Here is a 19,400-nt window from a genome sequence, read left to right as displayed (position 1 = left end):
TAATTGAGAGCCATATCAGGTCACCCTTTAAACCAACATAGAAACAGAAAACATAGACTGCCCACCCAAACTCACGTCCTGACCAACTAACACATACAAAACTAACAGAAAACAGGTCAGGAACGTGACAGTATGTGTGCCATTCAGAGGGTGAATGGGCAAGACAAAAGATTGACAGTGCATTCGGAAAGTATTCAGACACCTTGACTTTTTTCACATTTTGTTATGTTACAGCCTAATTTTAAAATGGATTAAATACAAACATCCTCATCAATATACACACAATACCACATAATGACAAAATTATAACATGTTTTTGGACATTTTTGCAAATTTATATATATTTTTTACCTAAGTATTCAGACCCTTTGCTATTATACTCGAAATTGAGCTCAGGTGTATCCTGTTTCCATTGATCATCCTTGAGATGTTTCTACAACTTGATTGGTAAATTCAATTGATTGGACATTTGGAAAGGCATTCACCTGTCTATAAAAGGTCCCACAGTTGACAGTGCATGTCAGAGCAAAAAACAAGCCATGAGGTCGAAGGAATTGTCCGTAGAGATCCGATAGTATTGGGTCGAGGCACGGATCTGGGGAAGGGTACCAAAAATGTTTGCAGCATTGAAGGTCCCCAAGAACACAGTGGCATCCATCTTTCTCAAATGGAAGAAGTTTGGAACCACCAAGACTCTTCCTGGAGCTGGCCGCCCGGCCAAACTGAGCAATCGGGCTAGAAGGGCCTTGGTCAGGGAGGTGACCAAAAAGCCTACGGTCACTCTGACAAAGTTCCAAAGTTCCTCTGTGGAGATGGGAGAACCTTCCAGAAGGATAACCATCTCTGCAGCATTCCACCAATCAGGCCTTTATAGTAGAGTGACCAGACGGAAGCCACTCCTCAGTAAAAGGCACAAGACACCCCGCTTAGAGTTTGCCAAAATGCACCTAAAGGACTCTCAGACCATGAGAAACAAGATTCTCTGGTCTGACTAAACCAAGATTGAACTCTTTGGCCTGAATGCCAAGCATCACGTCTGGAGGAAACCTGGCACTATCCCTACGGTGAAGCATGGTGGTGGCAGCATCATGCTGTGGGGATGTTTTTCAGTGGCAGGAACTGGGAGACTAGTCAGGATCGAGGGAAAGATTAACAGAGCAAAGTACAGAGAGATCCTTGATGAAAACCTGCTCCAGAGCTCTCAGGACCTTAGACTGGGGCGAAGGTTCACCTTCCAATAGGATAACTGTCATGTCTGCTCCCGCTCTTCCTTTCCCCTGGCGCTTGAGGGCGCCAGATTACCCTGCATCACACACTCCTGCCATCCATCACGCACACCTGCCTTCCCTCGTCACTCGCATCAGCGTTATTGGACTCACCTGGACACACTTATCACATGTTCATTTCCTCCCCTATATTTGTCTGTTCCCTGCTGCTGCATTGATTGTTTTTTGTCTTTAGTTTTAGGCTTTGATGCTGTTCTGTCTCGTGCCATGTCCGTTCTTCATTAAATGTTTACTCCCCGTACCTGCTTCGTCTCTCCAGCGTCATTCCGCGTGACAGAATGCAGCAGCCAAACATACAAAGCATTGGGGAGTACTGGCGTTCCGGTTGGAATGGTGGCAGCGGCTCTGGGTCGCCATCGATGGAACCGGGGGATGCCGAGCCAGCTCGTCGGGCTTCCACGCCCTAGCTGGTTCGAGAGGTTTTCTTGCCCCGGTTGGCTCGGGGGGTGCCCATCCCACGTCGGGCCTCAGCCGGATCATCAGTTTTTGTGCGCCCAACCGGTCCAGGAGTGTTTTGTTTGTTTTGTTTGTGACGTCGGGGTGGATTCCGCCGCTGATGGAACCGGGGGTACCTCAGCCAGCCCGTCGGGCACCTCAGCCAGCCCGTCGGGCTTTCACGCCCTGGCTGACTCGAGAGGTTTCTTTGCCTCGGTTGGCTCGGCAGATTTCCATCCCACGTTACGCTCCGCTGGATCTTCGGGCTTCCTCAGCGGGATCGACAGGCGTCTTGTCTCAGCCGGTTCGTCGGGTTTTCACGCCCCAACCGTCTTGACAGTACCCCTCCCTCCTGGGCAAACCGGCCCATGTCTCGGCCGGTTTGCCCAGGAGTGAGGGGTACTGTCACGTCTGCTCCCGCTCTTCCCTTCCCCTGGTGCTTGAGGGCGCCAGATTACCCTGCATCACACACTCCTGCCATCCATCACGCACACCTGCCTTCCCTCGTCACTCGCATCAGCGTTATTGGACTCACCTGGACTCACTTATCACATGTTCATTTCCTCCCCTATATTTGTCTGTTCTCTGCTGCTGCATTGATTGTTTTTTGTCTTTAGTTTTAGTCTTTGACGCTGTTCTGTCTCGTGCCATGTCCGTTCTTCATTAAATGTTTACTCCCCGTACCTGCTTCGTCTCTCCAGCGTCATTCCGCGTGACAATAACGACCCTAAGCACACAGCCAAGACAACGCAGGAGTGGCTTCGAGACAAGTCTCTGAATGTCCTTGAGTGGCCCAGCCAGAGCCCGGACTCGAACCCGATCAAACATCTCTGCAGAGACGTGAAAATATCTGTGCAGCGACGTTCCCCATCCAACCTGACAGAGTTTGAGAGGATCTGCAGAGAAGAATGGGAGAAACTCCCCAAATACTGGTGTGCCAAGCTTGTAGCGTCATACCCAAGAAGACTCCAAGCTGTAATTGCTGCCAAAGGTGTTTCAACAAAGTACTGAGTTAAGGGTCTGAATACTTATGTAGATGTCATTTCCGTTAGTTTTTTTTACTAAATTTGCAAAAAGTCCTAAAAACCTGTTTTTGCTTTGACATTATGGGGTATTGTGTAGATTCATGAGGGAAAAAACTATTAAATCCGTTTTAGAATAAGGCTCTAACATAACAAAATGTGGAAAAAGTCAAGGGGTCTGAATACATTCTGAATGCACCGTTTATGTATTTGGTTTTAGCTAAATATAGGCTATGTGTGGAAGAAGAATGTGCTTAAAGTAGGACGAGGAAAGTGTGTTCATGTGTGAGTTAGAGAGAGGGAACACACACAGGCTGTTCTTCATACTTTTTTTTATCGACATACACTTTTAATCGACATGGGATTGCCTGACTACAGAAAATTATGCAAATAGACAAAAAAATAATAGGCTATAATTCAAAGTCAGCTCCTGGCACCATGTCATTAACCAGACTCCAGCTGACTAAAAGACATTATGAAAAAACAGAATTTACTTATGATTAAGATCTATATTCATAAATGTACATTTTCAAAGAAGACGCCTAGATTTCAAACCTTAATTTATGAATTTGTAGCCTTAATAGGGCCGTTTTTGCACGAAACTCCCTTCCATCTCATATTTCTCAAATGAAGAGCAAACCTGTTTTTAAAAAACACATAAAGCAACACCTGACGGCACAACGCCTCTCCCATATTTGACCTAAATAGTTTGTGTGTATGCATTGATATGTAGGCTGCGTGTGCCTTTAAAAAAATTTGATGTAGTTCTGTCCTTGAGCTGTTCTTGTCTATTAATGTTCTGTATTATGTCATGTTTCATGTTCTGTGTGGACTCCAGGAAGAGTAGCTGCTGCTTTTGCAACAGCTAATGGGGATCCTAATAAAATACCAAATACCCTCAAGTTACATAGTAACAAAAATAGTATTTGCCCCATATAATTTTATAATTGGATTTGATGTACCGGTATGTCATCTTCCATTTCTATTTATTTTATTTCTGGTGGTTGTTCATATTATTAATTTCCCTGACCTATTTTTTAAATTATTTTGTAACACATTTATATATACATTTTTAAATAGTGGCGGCGACAGTTTTCGTCAGACCGTCGTGGGATCGAAAGGGTCTCGGAAGGTGGATGGTTAGGGCGGGTCAGCGAGCTATGTTATTAGGGCTGTGTATAATCCCGACCTCAAAGACCATACGGGGAGAATGGGCAGGCGGATAATGGAGTTAAATGGGCACCATTCTATGGGTTTGAATCGTTATTCTTTGTGTTTGTTTAGCTCTGGTCATTGTTTTCTTGTCCTCATTGTCGATTTAATCAGGCGTGATGGAGAACGGCCCAGTGACAGACTGAAGGGCTCTTTGAGAGTCCGAATCCTCCTGTGGACAAAGCAAGTGACATAGCCAATGTTCCCTTACATTTTTTCAGCACTGAGGAAATTTCAGGTCTGCAAACCTGAACATTGTGAAAATTCTGTGCAATTTCCGGCGTGCGTTTACTGTCAACACTGAGGCTGTACCTGCTTTAAGTAACTGTTTTAACTGTGGCTAACTGTGGCTAGGAAGGCTACTGTGGCTCTTTGATAATAATGTCAAAAACAATGGAGAAAATGCATCCCATAACATTTTAACAAGGACATAGTCATATCATTCAGCCTACAGTAGTAGACAGCATGGGATGTTCAATGTAGGCCTACATTCCAAGACACCTTTGAAAAAACACGCAGGGTTTGTCATTAACCTGTTTATCCACTTGTTCTTCAGACAAGGACGTGACTGAAAATGCTGTTGTATTGTGTTTTATTTAACTAGGCAAGTCAGTTAAGAACAAAATCTTATTTAAAACCCCGCTAAACCCGAATGACGCAGGGACAATTCTGCACCGCCATATGGGACTACCAATCACGGCCCGAATGTGATGCAGCTTGGATTCGAACCAGGTACTGCACTGACGCCATTTGCACTGAGATTCAGTGGCACTCGGGAGCACCATAGTTTTATGCAAGAAACCACTTTACAAAATAAAATGCATTATTATTCCCATATAATTTTTATTATTACAGAGAATCAGACAAAAATGTATGCTACCGTCTGCCTGTTGTCTACTTAGCTTATTCAAGCATGTCTCAAAATACAACACTGCCCTTTTAAGACATAAAAACAGCTACTTGACTCAGATGGCTAGAAATATACACGGTTTCTGCTTTTGTATGAAGCAATCACTCCATAATCGCTGACCAGAAATGAGCTATAACTGGGCTAATAACTCACCAACTAAGAAAGAATATCAACAAATGTGCACACGTGTCAGTACATACATCTCTCGCTTTTATCTCAAAACAAGCACATCTATCTACTCGCTTGTGCCAGTCGTTGCAATATAATTCTACTCAGAAGTTCTCTGCAAAATATCTTGCATAGTTTGTTTTGCATACACCCTCCTACCAAGTCTTGCATAATTCGTTTTGTTTCATATTTGTTGCATTGAAAGTGGCTAACATGACTTTGATTCGATCACAATTCCGGCCACAGTATAGGGAAACGTTGATTGTGTTAACAAAAGGGGAGAATTCCAAACCTCCGGGGGTCTCTGCATACCTTTCTGGGATGGTTCGAGTAAGGGAGGCGCCCCTAAGTCTCCATACGGGTGAATGAGTGTGTGTGTGTATTTAAGAACTGGGGTTGTTGCACAAGTCCCAAAAAATAAGCATAGACGAGTGAGTCAAAATAGGCTAGCTGGCATAGTTTAACTCTAATTAGGCTACATTTACTATTTCTCCAAATTGATCTCAACTTGAACATGGAGACTCAGCAGGTCGCAACCGGTTCCATTGCCAACCCTGTTCAATTTCGGGACCAGGACTATGTAGCCCTCCTAGATGCGTGCGTTAAATCCGGTTCGCTGTTCTCTGACTCAACCTTCGCCCCGGACCAGAGCTCAATCGGTATGCCTACCGACCCGGATCCCAAAAAGGAGATCAAGTGGCTGCGACCCAAGGTAGGCTACTGTCCTATCAGTGTATACACAAGCAAGTCGAGATCTACCGCACAGATTTTTTTTTAAACATGACTTTAAAAAATAAAATAATAAAACTGTTCTGTAGGGTTGAGGTTTGTGCAGTAGGCCAAATACATTATCACAGCATACTGGCTATATGCCTGGCCGGCCAATATTGTTATTCTTAGGCCATATTATATTTCAAAACTCGAGCTTTGATAACAAAATAGATCAGTTGTCGCACTTGCGAGGCACAGTATACATTTAAATAATTCGCTTTTTTATTTTACTGGACTGATGCTAACTGCCTCTGATGGTCATGGTGTGTTCAAGACAACTGGGAACAAGAAGGGAAAAAAAGTCAAATCATGATATTAGTGATTTTCAGGCCGGAAAGTCAGAGCTCCAGAAATATTTCCGACTTGGAATTCTGAGCTGGATGACCGTTAAAGATTTTTCCCCCCAAGTCGGATCTCGTTTATTCCCGAATTCCCAGTTGTCTTGAACCCACTGAAGTCTGAGATTTCCGAGTTGCTTTGAACACAGCATTAGTCTCAGCTGAGGGAGGGAGAGAGCAGCAGAGTCCCTGCTCTCTCACGGTCCCTGCTCTCTCCTTCCTTTCCTCTGGTGAGACTGACCAGAGAGAGAGGACACAGTCTTCCACCTGATGGCAAAACTCAAACCATTCAAACCGCGTCTGCTTCATGCACAAATTAATGTTGTCCCTATGACCAGAGAAAGCTACATATTCCTTGATATTACAATAGACAGGACGAAATGCTAATATTAATAAAAACGCAGGGCTATTGGTAGCCTACACTTGGATACTCATTCAGTGCAGCTCCAGTGGAAGTAGGAAGACGTGCTTTTTGTTTGTAATAGTGTTTTAATAGGGCTCCTGAGTGGCGCAGTGGTCTAAGGCACTGCATCTCAGTGCTAAGAGGTGTCACTACAGTCCCTGGTTCACATATGGCTGTGATTGGGAGTCCAATAGGGCGGTGCACAATTGGCCCAGATTTGGTAGGTCGTCATTGTAAATAAGAATTTGTTCTTAACTGACTTGCCTGGTTAAATAAAACAGTACTGAATAAAAACTTAGACGTGAACTCACTCAGAATAGCAGCTCTTCACTGTAGGTTATTCTTTGACAGTCTCTCTCTGGTTATGGTTTTAAAAGTTATGAAATCTCACATAGGCTAGTATCAAATTTTGTGGCCAGGGTGACGGAAGCTGTAGGCACAGTGATTTGAGCTACCGGATTGGCCAGTGCCGTAGGCACACTCGATTTAGCCCCAGATCTCCCCGTCTGCCAGGTAGGCAGAGTTGGCAGCGCAACCCTTGATCGTTGGCTTTTCTACAGGAATGTTTGGTGATCGACGAGGGATGCCTTGAAGATGGACCAGTTGATCGTGATCGACCGATTGGTGACCACTGGGCTACATCAGGGTTCCCCAAACTCGTTCCTGCCCCCCCCCCCCCCCCGTGCACATTTTGTTTTTTGCCCTGGCACTATACAGCTGATTCAAAAAACAAACTCATCACCAAGCTTTGGATGATTGTAATTAGCTATGTAGTGCAGGGGGGGGGCCCAGGACAGAGTTTGGGGAACGCTGGTCTACATGATAGCTAGTCATGTGGTCACTCTCAAAAACATACTTCTAAATTGCAATACATTTTCTTACTCAAGATAGTCATGCTTATTTTATGCATATCTGTAGCCATTTTTACATTGACATTATGAATTGAGGTTGATGAGGATATGAGTAGGTCTAGTTGTGTACAATTGGGTGTTGCTCCTGGACAGATGTAGGCTACACCGGAGCTGACTCACTGTCAGGTGTGGTCTAGTTCCGAGGAAGATAGGTTGATCTGCTGGAGCGTATTCAGAGAGAGAAGAGCGCGAATTGACAGAACGGAGAATGTCGAGAGAGAAAAGAAAGAGAACTTACAGAGTCTGTGCCAAACAGCTGGACAGGATATCACTAAAAGCAGAAAAGACATGGAATCATGAGAGCAACCGAAGAAGCCATGAAACGTTTGTGATGCAGTTGAAATCACCAACGTTGCTTGGTCATCATCCAGTCAACTGTTATGTGAATGAAACAAGAGTTACACATTCCCTCAGACAGTGTAAACTGTAGTCTTGAACTCTGCCCCGTGTCTCTCTCTCTGCAGGAGATCAGTGCCAATGCTGTGTTTGTGGAGGACACAACCTGCACCACCGATATCTGCCAGGGCCAGCTGGGTAAGTGTGTGTGTGCGTGTGTTTTAAGCATCGTAGGATGGGATATCATTGCAATAACAGGTAGACACTTATGTTCACTCCAACTCACAGTTTTCATGTATAACTAGATTGACCTCACCTCTCCAAACCTATTCTCCTGGGAATGGGGTCGAGATGATATCCTGGTTCTACTATCTGTATATGTCAGACTCTGATAGATATCCTCTAATCACATTGAATATGTCACCCCTCCACACCGCCCCAGGGGCTCCGCTCCAAACACATGTCCCAACAGGATGAGGATCGGGGTGACATTCTGTGCTCTCACCTCCCAGTCCCATTCTCCCCGGAGTATCTGTGGGTCTAAAATGGACCCTGTGATCACACCCCTTTCTCCCATGAAAAACAATGTGCCTTGTTTATCACCGCTTTTCATGCGATGTCCAGTCTGTTTTTCATTGTTGTGAAATAGGGAGAATTCTCATGTTGCTTTCTTGTTATTGCTTCATTATTTGTCCTCAAGGTTTGTGTAATGGATCTGGTGGCAATGTGGCATCCTGTGTGTGTGTGTGTGTGTGTGTGTGTGTGTGTGTGTGTGTGTGTGTGTGTGTGTGTGTGTGTGTGTGTGTGTGTGTGTGTGTGTGTGTGTGTGTGTGCATCAAACATCAACACCTCTTTCTTTCATCTACATGGACACAAAGAGCAGCTGTTTACCGTTAGAGAGGAATGTGCCTGTGTGTGTACAGGCATGTTTGTGTGCACTTGTGCTTGTGTGTTTGTTTGTGAGGGAGTGAGTGTGTGAGTGTGGGAACTCTGCAGCGTTAGAACTTCCTCAAGCGTCAGGAAATGATTTGAAATGAGGAGAAAAAAACATGTAGAATCAATTGAAATAAAATCTAATCCATAATAAAATCTAGTTATCATGCCTTTGGCCTGTCTCTTTCTTTTTCTAATAGGTGACTGTTGGCTTCTGGCTGCCCTGTCCTGCCTTACCATGCACCCCAATCTCTTTGTCAAAGTGGTACCACCCAATCAGAGCCTGACAGAATCCTATGCTGGCATCTTCCACTTCACGGTAATGCCTGGGGAGGGTTCCTGTGCTTGCTGTGTACATGTGTTCTGCATACTCACTTTTTGTTGTTACAATGAGAATGTCCATTACAATCGTATTAGTGCAGCATGCCATGTAAAAGAGAGTAGCAAAAGCAGGACTGAAAAGGAGCAGTGTCAAGTTTTCATGTCACAAGTACAGTGAAATGCCTTTCTTTCAAACTCAAAACCCAACAATGCAGTAATCAATAGCAAATGTATTAATAGAAAAAAGAACACACGAGTAATAAGAATAAGAAATATTAAATACACAATAAAGTAAGTATATATACAGTATATAGTAAGTATATATACTATATACAGGAAATATTTTAAAAGTAAATTCCAATACCATATTTACATGTGCAGGGATATTGGAGTGATAGAGGTAGATATGTATAGGGGACTAGGCAACAGGATATAAGAGTAGCAGCAGCTTGTATGTGAGTGGTTGTGCGGGTGTGTAGAGTCAGTATAAATGTATGTGTGAGTGGGAAAATGATGGAGTGAGTGTTTGTGTGTGCGTTGGAGTGACAGTGTGTGTGAGTGCGTAGGGCCCTGTGAGTGTGCATAGAGACAGCAAATATACAAAGATACAAGGTAAACTCGGTCCATGTAGCTATTTTGTTAGCTATTTATCAGTCGTAAAGAGTTCTTAATAAGGGAACAAAGGAAATAAGAGAATATAGGCATGTGTTAGTGTGTGTTATGGGACCAGGTGGGGCAACCACTCCATTTAGTATGATATGTTACGTTTCATGTGGTATGTATTCATTTGTGGTTGTCCATCATCCATTTTGTATATGTTACGAATTACAATTTTATATTATTTGTTACAAATTTGCAAAACCTACAATATGTTACGAATTTGCAAAATGTATGATATGTTATGGATTCTAGCTAGGTGCCTAACGTTAGCTATCGGGCTAACATTAACTAGGCTATGTGTTAGGGGTTAGGGTTCAGTTTAGGAGTTAGGTTTAAGGGTTAGGGGAAGGCTTAGCTAAAAGGGTTAAGGTTAGGGTTAGCTAAAAGGGTTACGGTTAGGGTTAGCTAAAAGGGTTAAGGTTAGGGTTAGCTAAAAGGGTTAAGGTTAGGGGAAAGGCTTAGCTAAAAGGGTTAAGGTTAGGGGAAAGGGTTAGCTAAAAGGGTTAAGGTTAGGGGAAAGGGTTAGCTAAAAGGGTTAAGGTTAGGGGAAAGGGTTAGCTAAAAGGGTTAAGGTTAGGGGAAAGGGTTAGCTAAAAGGGTTAAGGTTAGGGGAAAGGGTTAGCTAAAAGGGTTAAGGTTAGGGGGAAGGGTTAGCTAAAAGGGTTAAGGTTAGGGGAAAGGGTTAGCTAAAAGGGTTAAGGTTAGGGGAAAGGGTTAGCTAAAAGGGTTAAGGTTAGGGGGAAGGGTTAGCTAACATGCTAAGTAGATGCAAAGGAGCTAAAACAGTAGTTAGTAGTTGAAAAGTTGCTAAAATGCTAATGTTGGTCGTGATGAGATTTGAACTCGCAATCTTTGGGTTGCTAGACGTTCTCGCTGTGCACCCACCCATCCATCCATCCATCCATCCATCCATCCATCATCCATCCATCCATCCACAGCCTCCTTTTGTTTTTGCTTTTAGTGACCATCTGTCTTATGTAACCATCTGTCTTGTGTAACCACACGAAACGTGACATATCATACTAACTGGAGTGGTTCGGGTTTACGTACAGAATAATACAAAATGCTTTGAGACCAAGTTGGGTGGTGTAACTTATATTCCTCTCCAGCCATTACCACGTGCCCGTCCTCCCCAATCAAGGTGCCACCAACCTCCTGTGATATGGAGATATATGTGATCGTATAGAAATGTAAGCAAACATTGAAAGGGTTGTTTTAGTAAAATATTAAATCTGTTTGGGCTTCTTGCGGTCATTTTTCAGTCTACAAATAATTTGTTGTTATGTTCCGGCGCCCTGACCATCCATTCAAGAAAAAATTGGCCTGTGGCAAAATCTAGTTGATGATCTCTGCCCTAGATTAACTTTGCTTGTACTAGTTTGCTTATACTGCTATATAATTACCCTACTAGATTTATGACCCCCCCACACACACACCTTTCATCCCCCCCTTCCCATCACTAACGAGGGAGATCTCTAATTACCCCCCACACACACACATTTTCGTACACACGTCTCTAACCCATTCTCTCTCTCGTCTCTGCAAACTTGCCCCTGACGTCATTATCATTCAATTGGTCTCTGGACTAATTGTGTCAGGTTAAAGGGATTGATTAGCAAAACATTGTCTCATGAAGTAACATCTGTGAAAAGACATGCAATGGAAACATTAAAACACAGAGGCCATGAGTTATGACTCAGGGATTTTCTGTAATTGCTTGAATATTTTCTCATGTCCTCTCAGTGAAGTATGTGTGGCATGACTTAACGTGTTTGTCGGAAGGAAGGGGGATAAATATGTGTAGACTTAGAGAGCTGGAGGGGTTATGTTGGGAGTGTAGTCCAGACTTGTAGGTAGCTACTATCCTGGGATACACGCACACACACACACACACACACACACACACACACACACACACACACACACACACACACACACACACACACACACACACACACACACACACACACACACACACACACACACACACACACACACACACACACACACACACACACAGCCTTGGTTATGGGCAAGTAATTAGAGAACATCACTAAGTCATAACTCATGACCTCTATGATGTTTTAATGCAGGCCTGTACTTGCCCACTGTTATGCAACACATCCAATGTAGATGTCTCTCTCCCCTTCTCCCTCCTCCCTCCCTCTCTCCCTCTCTCCCCTCCTCTCTCCCTCTCTCCCCTTCTCTCCCCTCCCTCCCTCTCTCCCTACATCCCCCTCATCCCTTCTCCCTCCCTTACTGTCCACCCTCTTTATGCCTCCCTCTCCCTCGCTACCGCCCTCTCCCTCCGTACCTCCCTCCGTACCTCCCTCTCCCTCCCACCTCCTCCCTCCCCCTCCCTGTGTAGTTCTGGCAGTATGGTGAGTGGGTGGAGGTGGTAGTGGATGACAGGCTGCCTGTACGCGGAGGCCGCCTGCTCTTCAGCTACTCCTGTACCCGCAACGAGTACTGGAGCGCCCTGGTGGAGAAAGCCTATGCCAAGTCAGTCAACCGGGGTGTGTGTGTGTGTGTGTGTGTGTGTGCGCTTGTGTAATATGCTACATGGTTGTAGTGTTTGTGTGTGCCTGACAATGCTCTTATGAGGTTTCAGCCTCCTCATTTGAATGCGTTTATCGTAAGGCACTTTGAATAAGAGCATCTGCTAAATGACAGAAAATGTAAATCTAGAAAATGTCCCCTTCCTTTATCTCCCTCGTTCCTCTCTCCTTCCTCTCCCCCACCACTCTATCCCCTCCCCCTTTCTCTCCACACACCACTTTCGCCTGCTCCCTCTACCCCTATCTCGGAGCAGGCTGATCGGGTCATATGGCAGTCTGAAGGGGGGTAATATCTCTGAGGCGATGGAGGACTTCACAGGTGGCATAGCCTACTCCCTCCCTGTATCCTCACGCACCCCCAGGATCATGTGGAAAGCCCTCTCTGATGCCGTGTCCCGTGGCAGCCTTCTCAGCTGCTTCATACAGGTACAGCACAAACACACACAAGCATGCAAGCAAGAACACACACACACACACACACACTTACACCCATGGCACATGGTAAATACTGTACCAACATAGCTACACACCTTTCTGACACCCACACCGCTCCTTCGTCAATAGCTACTGTGATGGCAAGTGTGACTGTCACTGTGTAAGAAGCAAGTTGCTCTCTATGTGCTGTGTATCTCCACAGGCTACTAACTATCTTGAGATAGGCACAGTGACTGCAGAGGGACTGGTGAAGGGCCACGCCTACGCCATCACAGACACTGACACGGTATGTAACATACTGTGCTTCACCAAGCTAAAGTCATCAGAAAAGAATCCACTTTCCCATTTTGCTAACATAATTGTTTGTGTGCGTGTGTGTGCGTGTGTGTGTGTGTGTGTGGTTCAGGTGAAGAAGTCGGCTGGTGAGGCCTTGTTGCTGAGGCTGAGGAACCCCTGGGGCTTTGTAGAGTACTCTGGACCCTGGAGTGACAAGTGAGGAAGTGTGTGTGTGTGTGTGTGTGTGTGTGTGTGTGTGTGTGTGTGTGTGTGTGTGTGTGTGTGTGTGTGTGTGTGTGTGTGTGTGTGTGTGCGTGTGTGTGCGTGTGTGTGTTTCATTTTGTCGTTACACAGTAATCCTGTGCTCATTTTCCTGTGTGTGTGTGTAATTGCAGGAGTAAAGACTGGGATGATGTGAATGCTGCTGAAAAGAAAAGGATTGCACTGAAAAATAGTGAGGACGGAGAGTTCTGGTAGGTTCTGGCATTACAAACACACGTAGACACAAACACACATAGACACAAAAACACGTAGACACAAACACACGTAGACACAAAAACACGTAGACACAAACACACGTAGACACAAACACACGTAGACACAAAAACACGTAGACACAAACACACGTAGACACAAACACACGTAGACACAAACACACGTAGACACAAACACACGTAGACACAAACACACGTAGACACAAAAACACGTAGACACAAACACACGTAGACACAAACACACGTAGACACAAAAACACGTAGACACAAACACACGTAGACACAAACACACGTAGACACAAACACACGTAGACACAAACACACGTAGACACATACACACGTAGACACAAACACACGTAGACACAAACACACGTAGACACAAACACACGTAGACACAAACACACGTAGACACAAAAACACGTAGACACAAAAACACGTAGACACAAACACACGTAGACACAAACACACGTAGACACAAACACACGTAGACACATACACACGTAGACACAAACACACGTAGACACAAACACACGTAGACACAAACACACGTAGACACAAACACACGTAGACACACCAACACGTAGACACAAACACACGTAGACACAAACACACGTAGACACAAAAACACGTAGACACAAACACACGTAGACACAAACACACGTAGACACAAACACACGTAGACACAAACACACGTAGACACAAACACACGTAGACACAAAAACACGTAGACACAAACACACGTAGACACAAACACACGTAGACACAAAAACACGTAGACACAAACACACGTAGACACAAACACACGTAGACACAAACACACGTAGACACAAAAACACGTAGACACATACATCGACCAGTCTCACCTTATTTCTGCTGTACTTTGTTTTTGTTTATGCATACATGTGTAAATACAATGTAATGTATTATAACTGATACCAATAATGCATAGATGATGTAATGTATTATAGATGACTCCAAATGAAATACTGTACCATGTTGGACTATGACTGCTTTTTCGTGTCTCAAAACTCTATTTGAGTTGTCCACAATGTGGTCTTTTAAAATCTGCATTTTGCATTGTCAACTATTGTATCATTGTGGAATGACACTTTAATAAATGTCTAACATATAATCTAGTTTCACACAATACAACAACAGCACACGGACACATTCTAACAGTGTGCATCCCTCTCTATGTGTCAGGATCAGTGCGGAGGACTTCAGCAAGCTGTTTGGCACAGTGGAGCTGTGCAGTGTGGACCCTGACCCCATAGTGGACGAGGACACACCCACCGACCCCGACTCCCCTGCCGCCCCCATCTCTTCCTGGACCCTCAGCTCCCATAAAGGCTCCTGGGTATCGGGCTCCACCGCAGGGGGAAGCTGTACTTACCCTCGTGAGTGTGTGTGTGTTTCCAAAAGCAGAACGTTTGTCATTTCATCTACTTGTCATTTGCTACCTTCCTTTTCACCAATACCTCCTCTATTGTAGGATCTTTCTGGAAGAATCCCCAGTTCCAGCTTATCCTCGCAGAGCACGATGATGATCATGCGATGACCCTGGAGGAGAAGAAGGTGGCCGAGAATCAGAAGGAGAAAGCGAAGCAGTGCACCGTGTTGGTGGAACTGCTGCAGAAAAACCGGAGAAAGAAGGATAAAGTCAACTTCCTTCACATCGCCTTCCACATCTACAGGGTGAGAGAGGAAGGGAGAGAAAATACCTTGTCCCTGTATGTGCTGTGAATCTGAATGTTCTACATGTTCAGTTAGTCTGACGTTTTTCCTGTCTCTGCAGGTTCCTCCAAAGGTGAGTATCATGTTGTGGAGTATTTGAAAAAAACGACATATTTTCATTAGTTAGATAATGTCATCACTTTTAATCTAACAACCATGTCTGCTGCCCCCCTCTCCCTCCAACCACTACCTCCTTCTCTCCCTCTCTTCTATATCTGCCTTCTTCTTCCTCTCTCTCCTCTTCTCCTCTCCTATCTTCCCCTCTCCTCTCCTCCCCGCTCCCCCTCTTGTAGCTCCAGGGCCTGTGTCTGGGCCAGAGCTTCTTCTCCTCCCAGCAGCCTGTGGGGAGTTCTGGGAAGTACCAGCCCCTGAGGTATTGTACCTCAGCAGCCAGTCTTCACTGCAAATACGGTGTGTCACATTTTCATGAAAACAGACTATAAAGTTGTATCTCGTCTCTTCTTCTTGTCTTTTGTCACCGTAGGGCTGTGTGGAGGGAGGTGAGGCTGGACCCGGGAAACTATGTGATTCTGGCTTCCACCTACAGTCCCAACCAGCCTGCGGAATTCTTCCTCCGCATCTATTCCAAGACTGCCAACAATCTGGGGTACAGAAGGGGTGGGTGGGGGCGGGTGATGATGATGCTGGTGATGACATTTCAGTGACAATCTCATATTGCATTGAGACTGATGGTGCTCCTCCTTGTATTCCAGGACCAAAGATTTCACCTGCTCCACTGGCTTCCTCATGGTGAGTTGAACCTTACTGAAGCATGCTTCTACTGCACTACTGCTCTCCAGTTCAGCAAGCCAACTATCGATGTGTGTGTGCATGCGTGCGTGTGTGTGTGTGTGTCCTTCACAGGTAATGTCAATGCCACCAGTCTTGCCAGAGGATCGCAAGAGAGTACAGAAGACCTTTGATGAGATGGCGGGGCCTGTAGGAATTCTCTCATCTCAAAATATAACTCAACCATAGAAGAGAAATATCTCCCTTAGACAGTCTTAACCTGTTTTATCTCCCTGGCAGGACGACAAGCTGAATGCAAAGGAGTTCATGGAGCTGGTTAACTCAGGTTAGATCATTAATGAACTCAGGTTTTCATGTCTAAGGTTAATTTAGTCAAACCATGTTGCAGAACTCCCTAAACTGCTGTGATGAAGGGTACCACTATTGTATGTTGGTCCTCTTGTGGAGAATATTCTTACAATGCAGTACCAGTAACAGCCAGTAGGTGGGAGCAGAGTAGCAAGGTTTCCTCTATCAGGTTGACAAACTTTTTGGGCAAACAGAGATGACTTCTCTAGGAAAAACCTCATAGCTAATATACCATTAAAATCATCTGCCTCTTTCACTCCTCCCCTCCCCCCTCTCTCAGTTTTGGAGAAAGACTACCAGCTGCCACTGGAGACATGCAGACAGCTCATCTTCGGAGAGGATGTATCCTTTTATTTGGCCAGTTGTCACAACCTTACCCCATACATCTCACTGCCTTTGTTTTTCTTGCCAGGGCCCGTATCCACAAAGCACCTAAGAGCAGGAGTGCTGATCTAGGAGTTGTCCATTGGATCTTATTCATTGTGATCTAAAACGCTAAACTGATCCTAGATCAGCACTCATACTCTGATATGCTTTGTGGATACGGGCCCGGTACTTTTGAGTGCCTCTGTCTGTGTCTGAGAGATGTCCCTAACCCACCTGTCAGACTGGGGGGCGTAGCAGTCTGACCCGAGAGCAGACAGAGCCTGTGCTGGCCTCTCTTCGCAGTCTGCAGGTAAGACTACTAGAGGGACAAGCCCCAAGGTGTTAAGCAATAAAGCCAGAGGGGGTGTGGTATATTGGCCATTATAAACTGCCAATCAACCCTGAATGCTGATTGGCTGAACGCTGTGGTATATCAGACCGTATACCATGGGTATGACAAAACATGTATTTTTACTGCTCTAATTACGTTGGCAGCCAGTTTATATGGGCTGTTCTTATGCACAATGCAAGCGGAGTGCCTGGATACAGCCCTTATCAGTGGTATATTGGCCTTATACCACAAACCCCAGAGGTGCCTTATTGCTTTTATAAACTGGTTACCAACATAAATAGAAGTATTTTTGCTTCATACCCATGGTATATTGTCTGATATACACACAGCTGAAATGCTGTTTCAGCCAATCAGCATCCAGGACACAAAATACCTGGTTTATAATTAGTAATATTGCTTAGCTACAGTTACTCAACCATCTGCCATTGACCTCTCACACTCTCTCTCTTTCAGTCCATCTTCTTCAAGTTTGATCAGGACTCTTCAGGGACCATGTGCCCCTTTGAGCTTAGTCTGGCCCTCCAGGCTGCAGGTTCGTACACACACACACACACACACGTACACACACACGTACACACACACACACACACACACACACACACACACACACACACACACACACACACACACACACACACACACACACACACACACTCTCTCTCTCTCTCTCTCTCTCTCTCTCTCTCTCTCTCTCTCTCTCTCTCTGCCTCTTACACTCCCTCCCTCAATCTCTCATTCACTCATTCACTCACTCCATCCATCACTTTCCATACGGTGTGTTACATTTTACCCTCCACTCCATTCTTGAATGGATAACAACCCATTTCTCTCCTCTCCTCTCGCTCCTGCTAGGGGTGCAGTGTGATGGCCAGGTCATACAGCTGCTGTGGGAGAGGTTTGGCTCTGGGGAGCCGCATCTGCCTTTCCATGGCTTTGTGGCCTGCGTCACCAGGCTGCGCAAGCTATTCGGTATGTCAACACACACGCACGCACACACCTAGGTGAGTTATGTTTTGTTGCCGGTTATGATGTTCTGCCTTAATATTGTGTGTGTTTGTGTCCCCTCTCCCCAGCCCTGTATAAATCAGAGAGCAACCCAGAGGTCAAAAATGTGGGAATCAATGCTGTGAGTCCTCCTTGACTATGAAATCAACCAAAACCCTGGCCCTAACCCCAACTTCACATCCACATCCAGGTTCAACCATATCCTTAGCCTCAACCCTAACCCTAACTCTAGCTCAATGTCTACATCCCGGTTCAACCCTAACCCTACCCTCACCCACAACCCTAGCATAATGTCCACATTCCTGTTCAACCCTTAGACTAGCCATAACCCTATCTTGACAGTAACCATGACCCTAAACACAAATCATAACCTGACCCTAATCTGTCCTGTGCCAGACCATATCCTCAAGCCTAACTTATACCTTGTCCCTGACCCTAACCTTTATACAGGCTATACCCTTACTAATGCCCTCTAACCCTGACTGGTTGCTCCTCTCTTTGCTGTTTTGTTTTACAGTGGCTGCTCCGACTCCTGACCGTGTGAGTGTGCTCTGCAAACAGGGTCTCTGCGTGGGCACTGCAGGGGCATTCTGTCTGACCAGGACCATATAACATCATGCTTCTGTCGGCATCCTCGTCCACACACACACACGGACACACAGACACACACACACACACACACACACACACACTAATGAATCCCTGAACTTTGTCACCATACTATACACCACTGTCTTTCTCTACTGCCATATTGTGTTACAGTGTGCTTTACATTAATTTACATGGATAGTACCTCTGGAGTTAGTGTCACTACTAATGTGTTTGATGTGAACGCAGGTATGAATCTCTAGATGTTCTTTTGTTTCAGCTATTTCCGCAAAGTAATTGAGTCAAGTATTTTCAGTTTTACAGCCAAGTATTTCTTAAAACTCAACTAATGAAAGCGGTTAAAATAGTGAAAATGTAGTTGAAGCTCTGGAAATTAAAATGAAAAACGCAATAATGAAATGTATCCAGAAATAAATCTTTGCAAACATGAATCTGCTTTGATAATGTAAAATGATTTATGTGTTTATAAATACAGCCCAGCCTCACACACACACACACACACACACACGGAGAGTACGGCCTGCCCCGGTGAGGGATTGAAGGTGATGTCTCACTGCACTCACCATCTCTATTCTTATCATACTGACGCCACGTACAGCATCGTTCCCTCACTCCCTCCCTCCTTTGCTCCGTTCCTCCCTCCCTCGCGCTCTCTCTAGTAACTCTGTCTTACAATCTGCCTCCTTCTCCCTCTGTTACCCTCTGTGCTCTGTCACACACACACATTTATGCTCTTGTCCTTTCTCCTGATTCTCCTATAAATAGAA

At 45.0% G+C, this 19,400-nt stretch overlaps 1 protein-coding gene across 2 annotated transcripts; it reads left to right on the top strand.

The window, feature by feature from the left end:
• The first annotated feature begins 4,515 nt into the window (after window positions 1-4,515).
• LOC139549210 (calpain-9-like) lies at window positions 4,516-19,064 on the top strand. 2 transcript variants are annotated; one of them, XM_071359428.1, is made up of 22 exons: window positions 4,516-4,687; window positions 7,921-7,990; window positions 8,926-9,044; window positions 12,075-12,208; window positions 12,519-12,690; window positions 12,902-12,985; window positions 13,106-13,191; window positions 13,371-13,448; window positions 14,673-14,866; window positions 14,962-15,164; window positions 15,265-15,276; window positions 15,497-15,576; window positions 15,688-15,810; window positions 15,917-15,953; window positions 16,068-16,142; window positions 16,233-16,278; window positions 16,582-16,643; window positions 16,909-16,977; window positions 17,473-17,551; window positions 17,872-17,988; window positions 18,093-18,145; window positions 18,542-19,064. In XM_071359428.1, the coding sequence occupies exons 3-22, from the start codon at window positions 8,964-8,966 to the stop codon at window positions 18,566-18,568; spliced, it is 1,812 nt and encodes a 603-aa protein (XP_071215529.1). In that variant the 5' UTR covers window positions 4,516-4,687; window positions 7,921-7,990; window positions 8,926-8,963; the 3' UTR covers window positions 18,569-19,064. The 2 variants fall into 2 exon arrangements, with proteins under 2 accessions (XP_071215529.1, XP_071215528.1); XM_071359427.1 differs by lacking the exon at window positions 4,516-4,687 and adding an exon at window positions 5,276-5,745.
• Window positions 19,065-19,400: the final 336 nt, after the last annotated feature.

This window comes from Salvelinus alpinus, chromosome 22, assembly GCF_045679555.1.
Source record: "Salvelinus alpinus chromosome 22, SLU_Salpinus.1, whole genome shotgun sequence".
NCBI lineage: Eukaryota > Metazoa > Chordata > Actinopteri > Salmoniformes > Salmonidae > Salvelinus > Salvelinus alpinus.
This window is presented reverse-complemented; position numbering and strand designations above follow the sequence as displayed.

What these genes read in the sequence shown, in the direction of transcription:
- LOC139549210 (XM_071359427.1), top strand. Translation starts at nt 5,548, where the DNA reads ATGGAGACTCAGCAGGTCGCAACCGGTTCCATTGCCAACCCTGTTCAA. An exon ending in TTCTCAGCTGCTTCATACAG is followed by an intron (nt 12,691 to 12,901) that starts GTACAGCACAAA and finishes GTATCTCCACAG; the next exon opens with GCTACTAACTATCTTGAGAT. An exon ending in AAGACTGCCAACAATCTGGG is followed by an intron (nt 15,811 to 15,916) that starts GTACAGAAGGGG and finishes CTTGTATTCCAG; the next exon opens with GACCAAAGATTTCACCTGCT.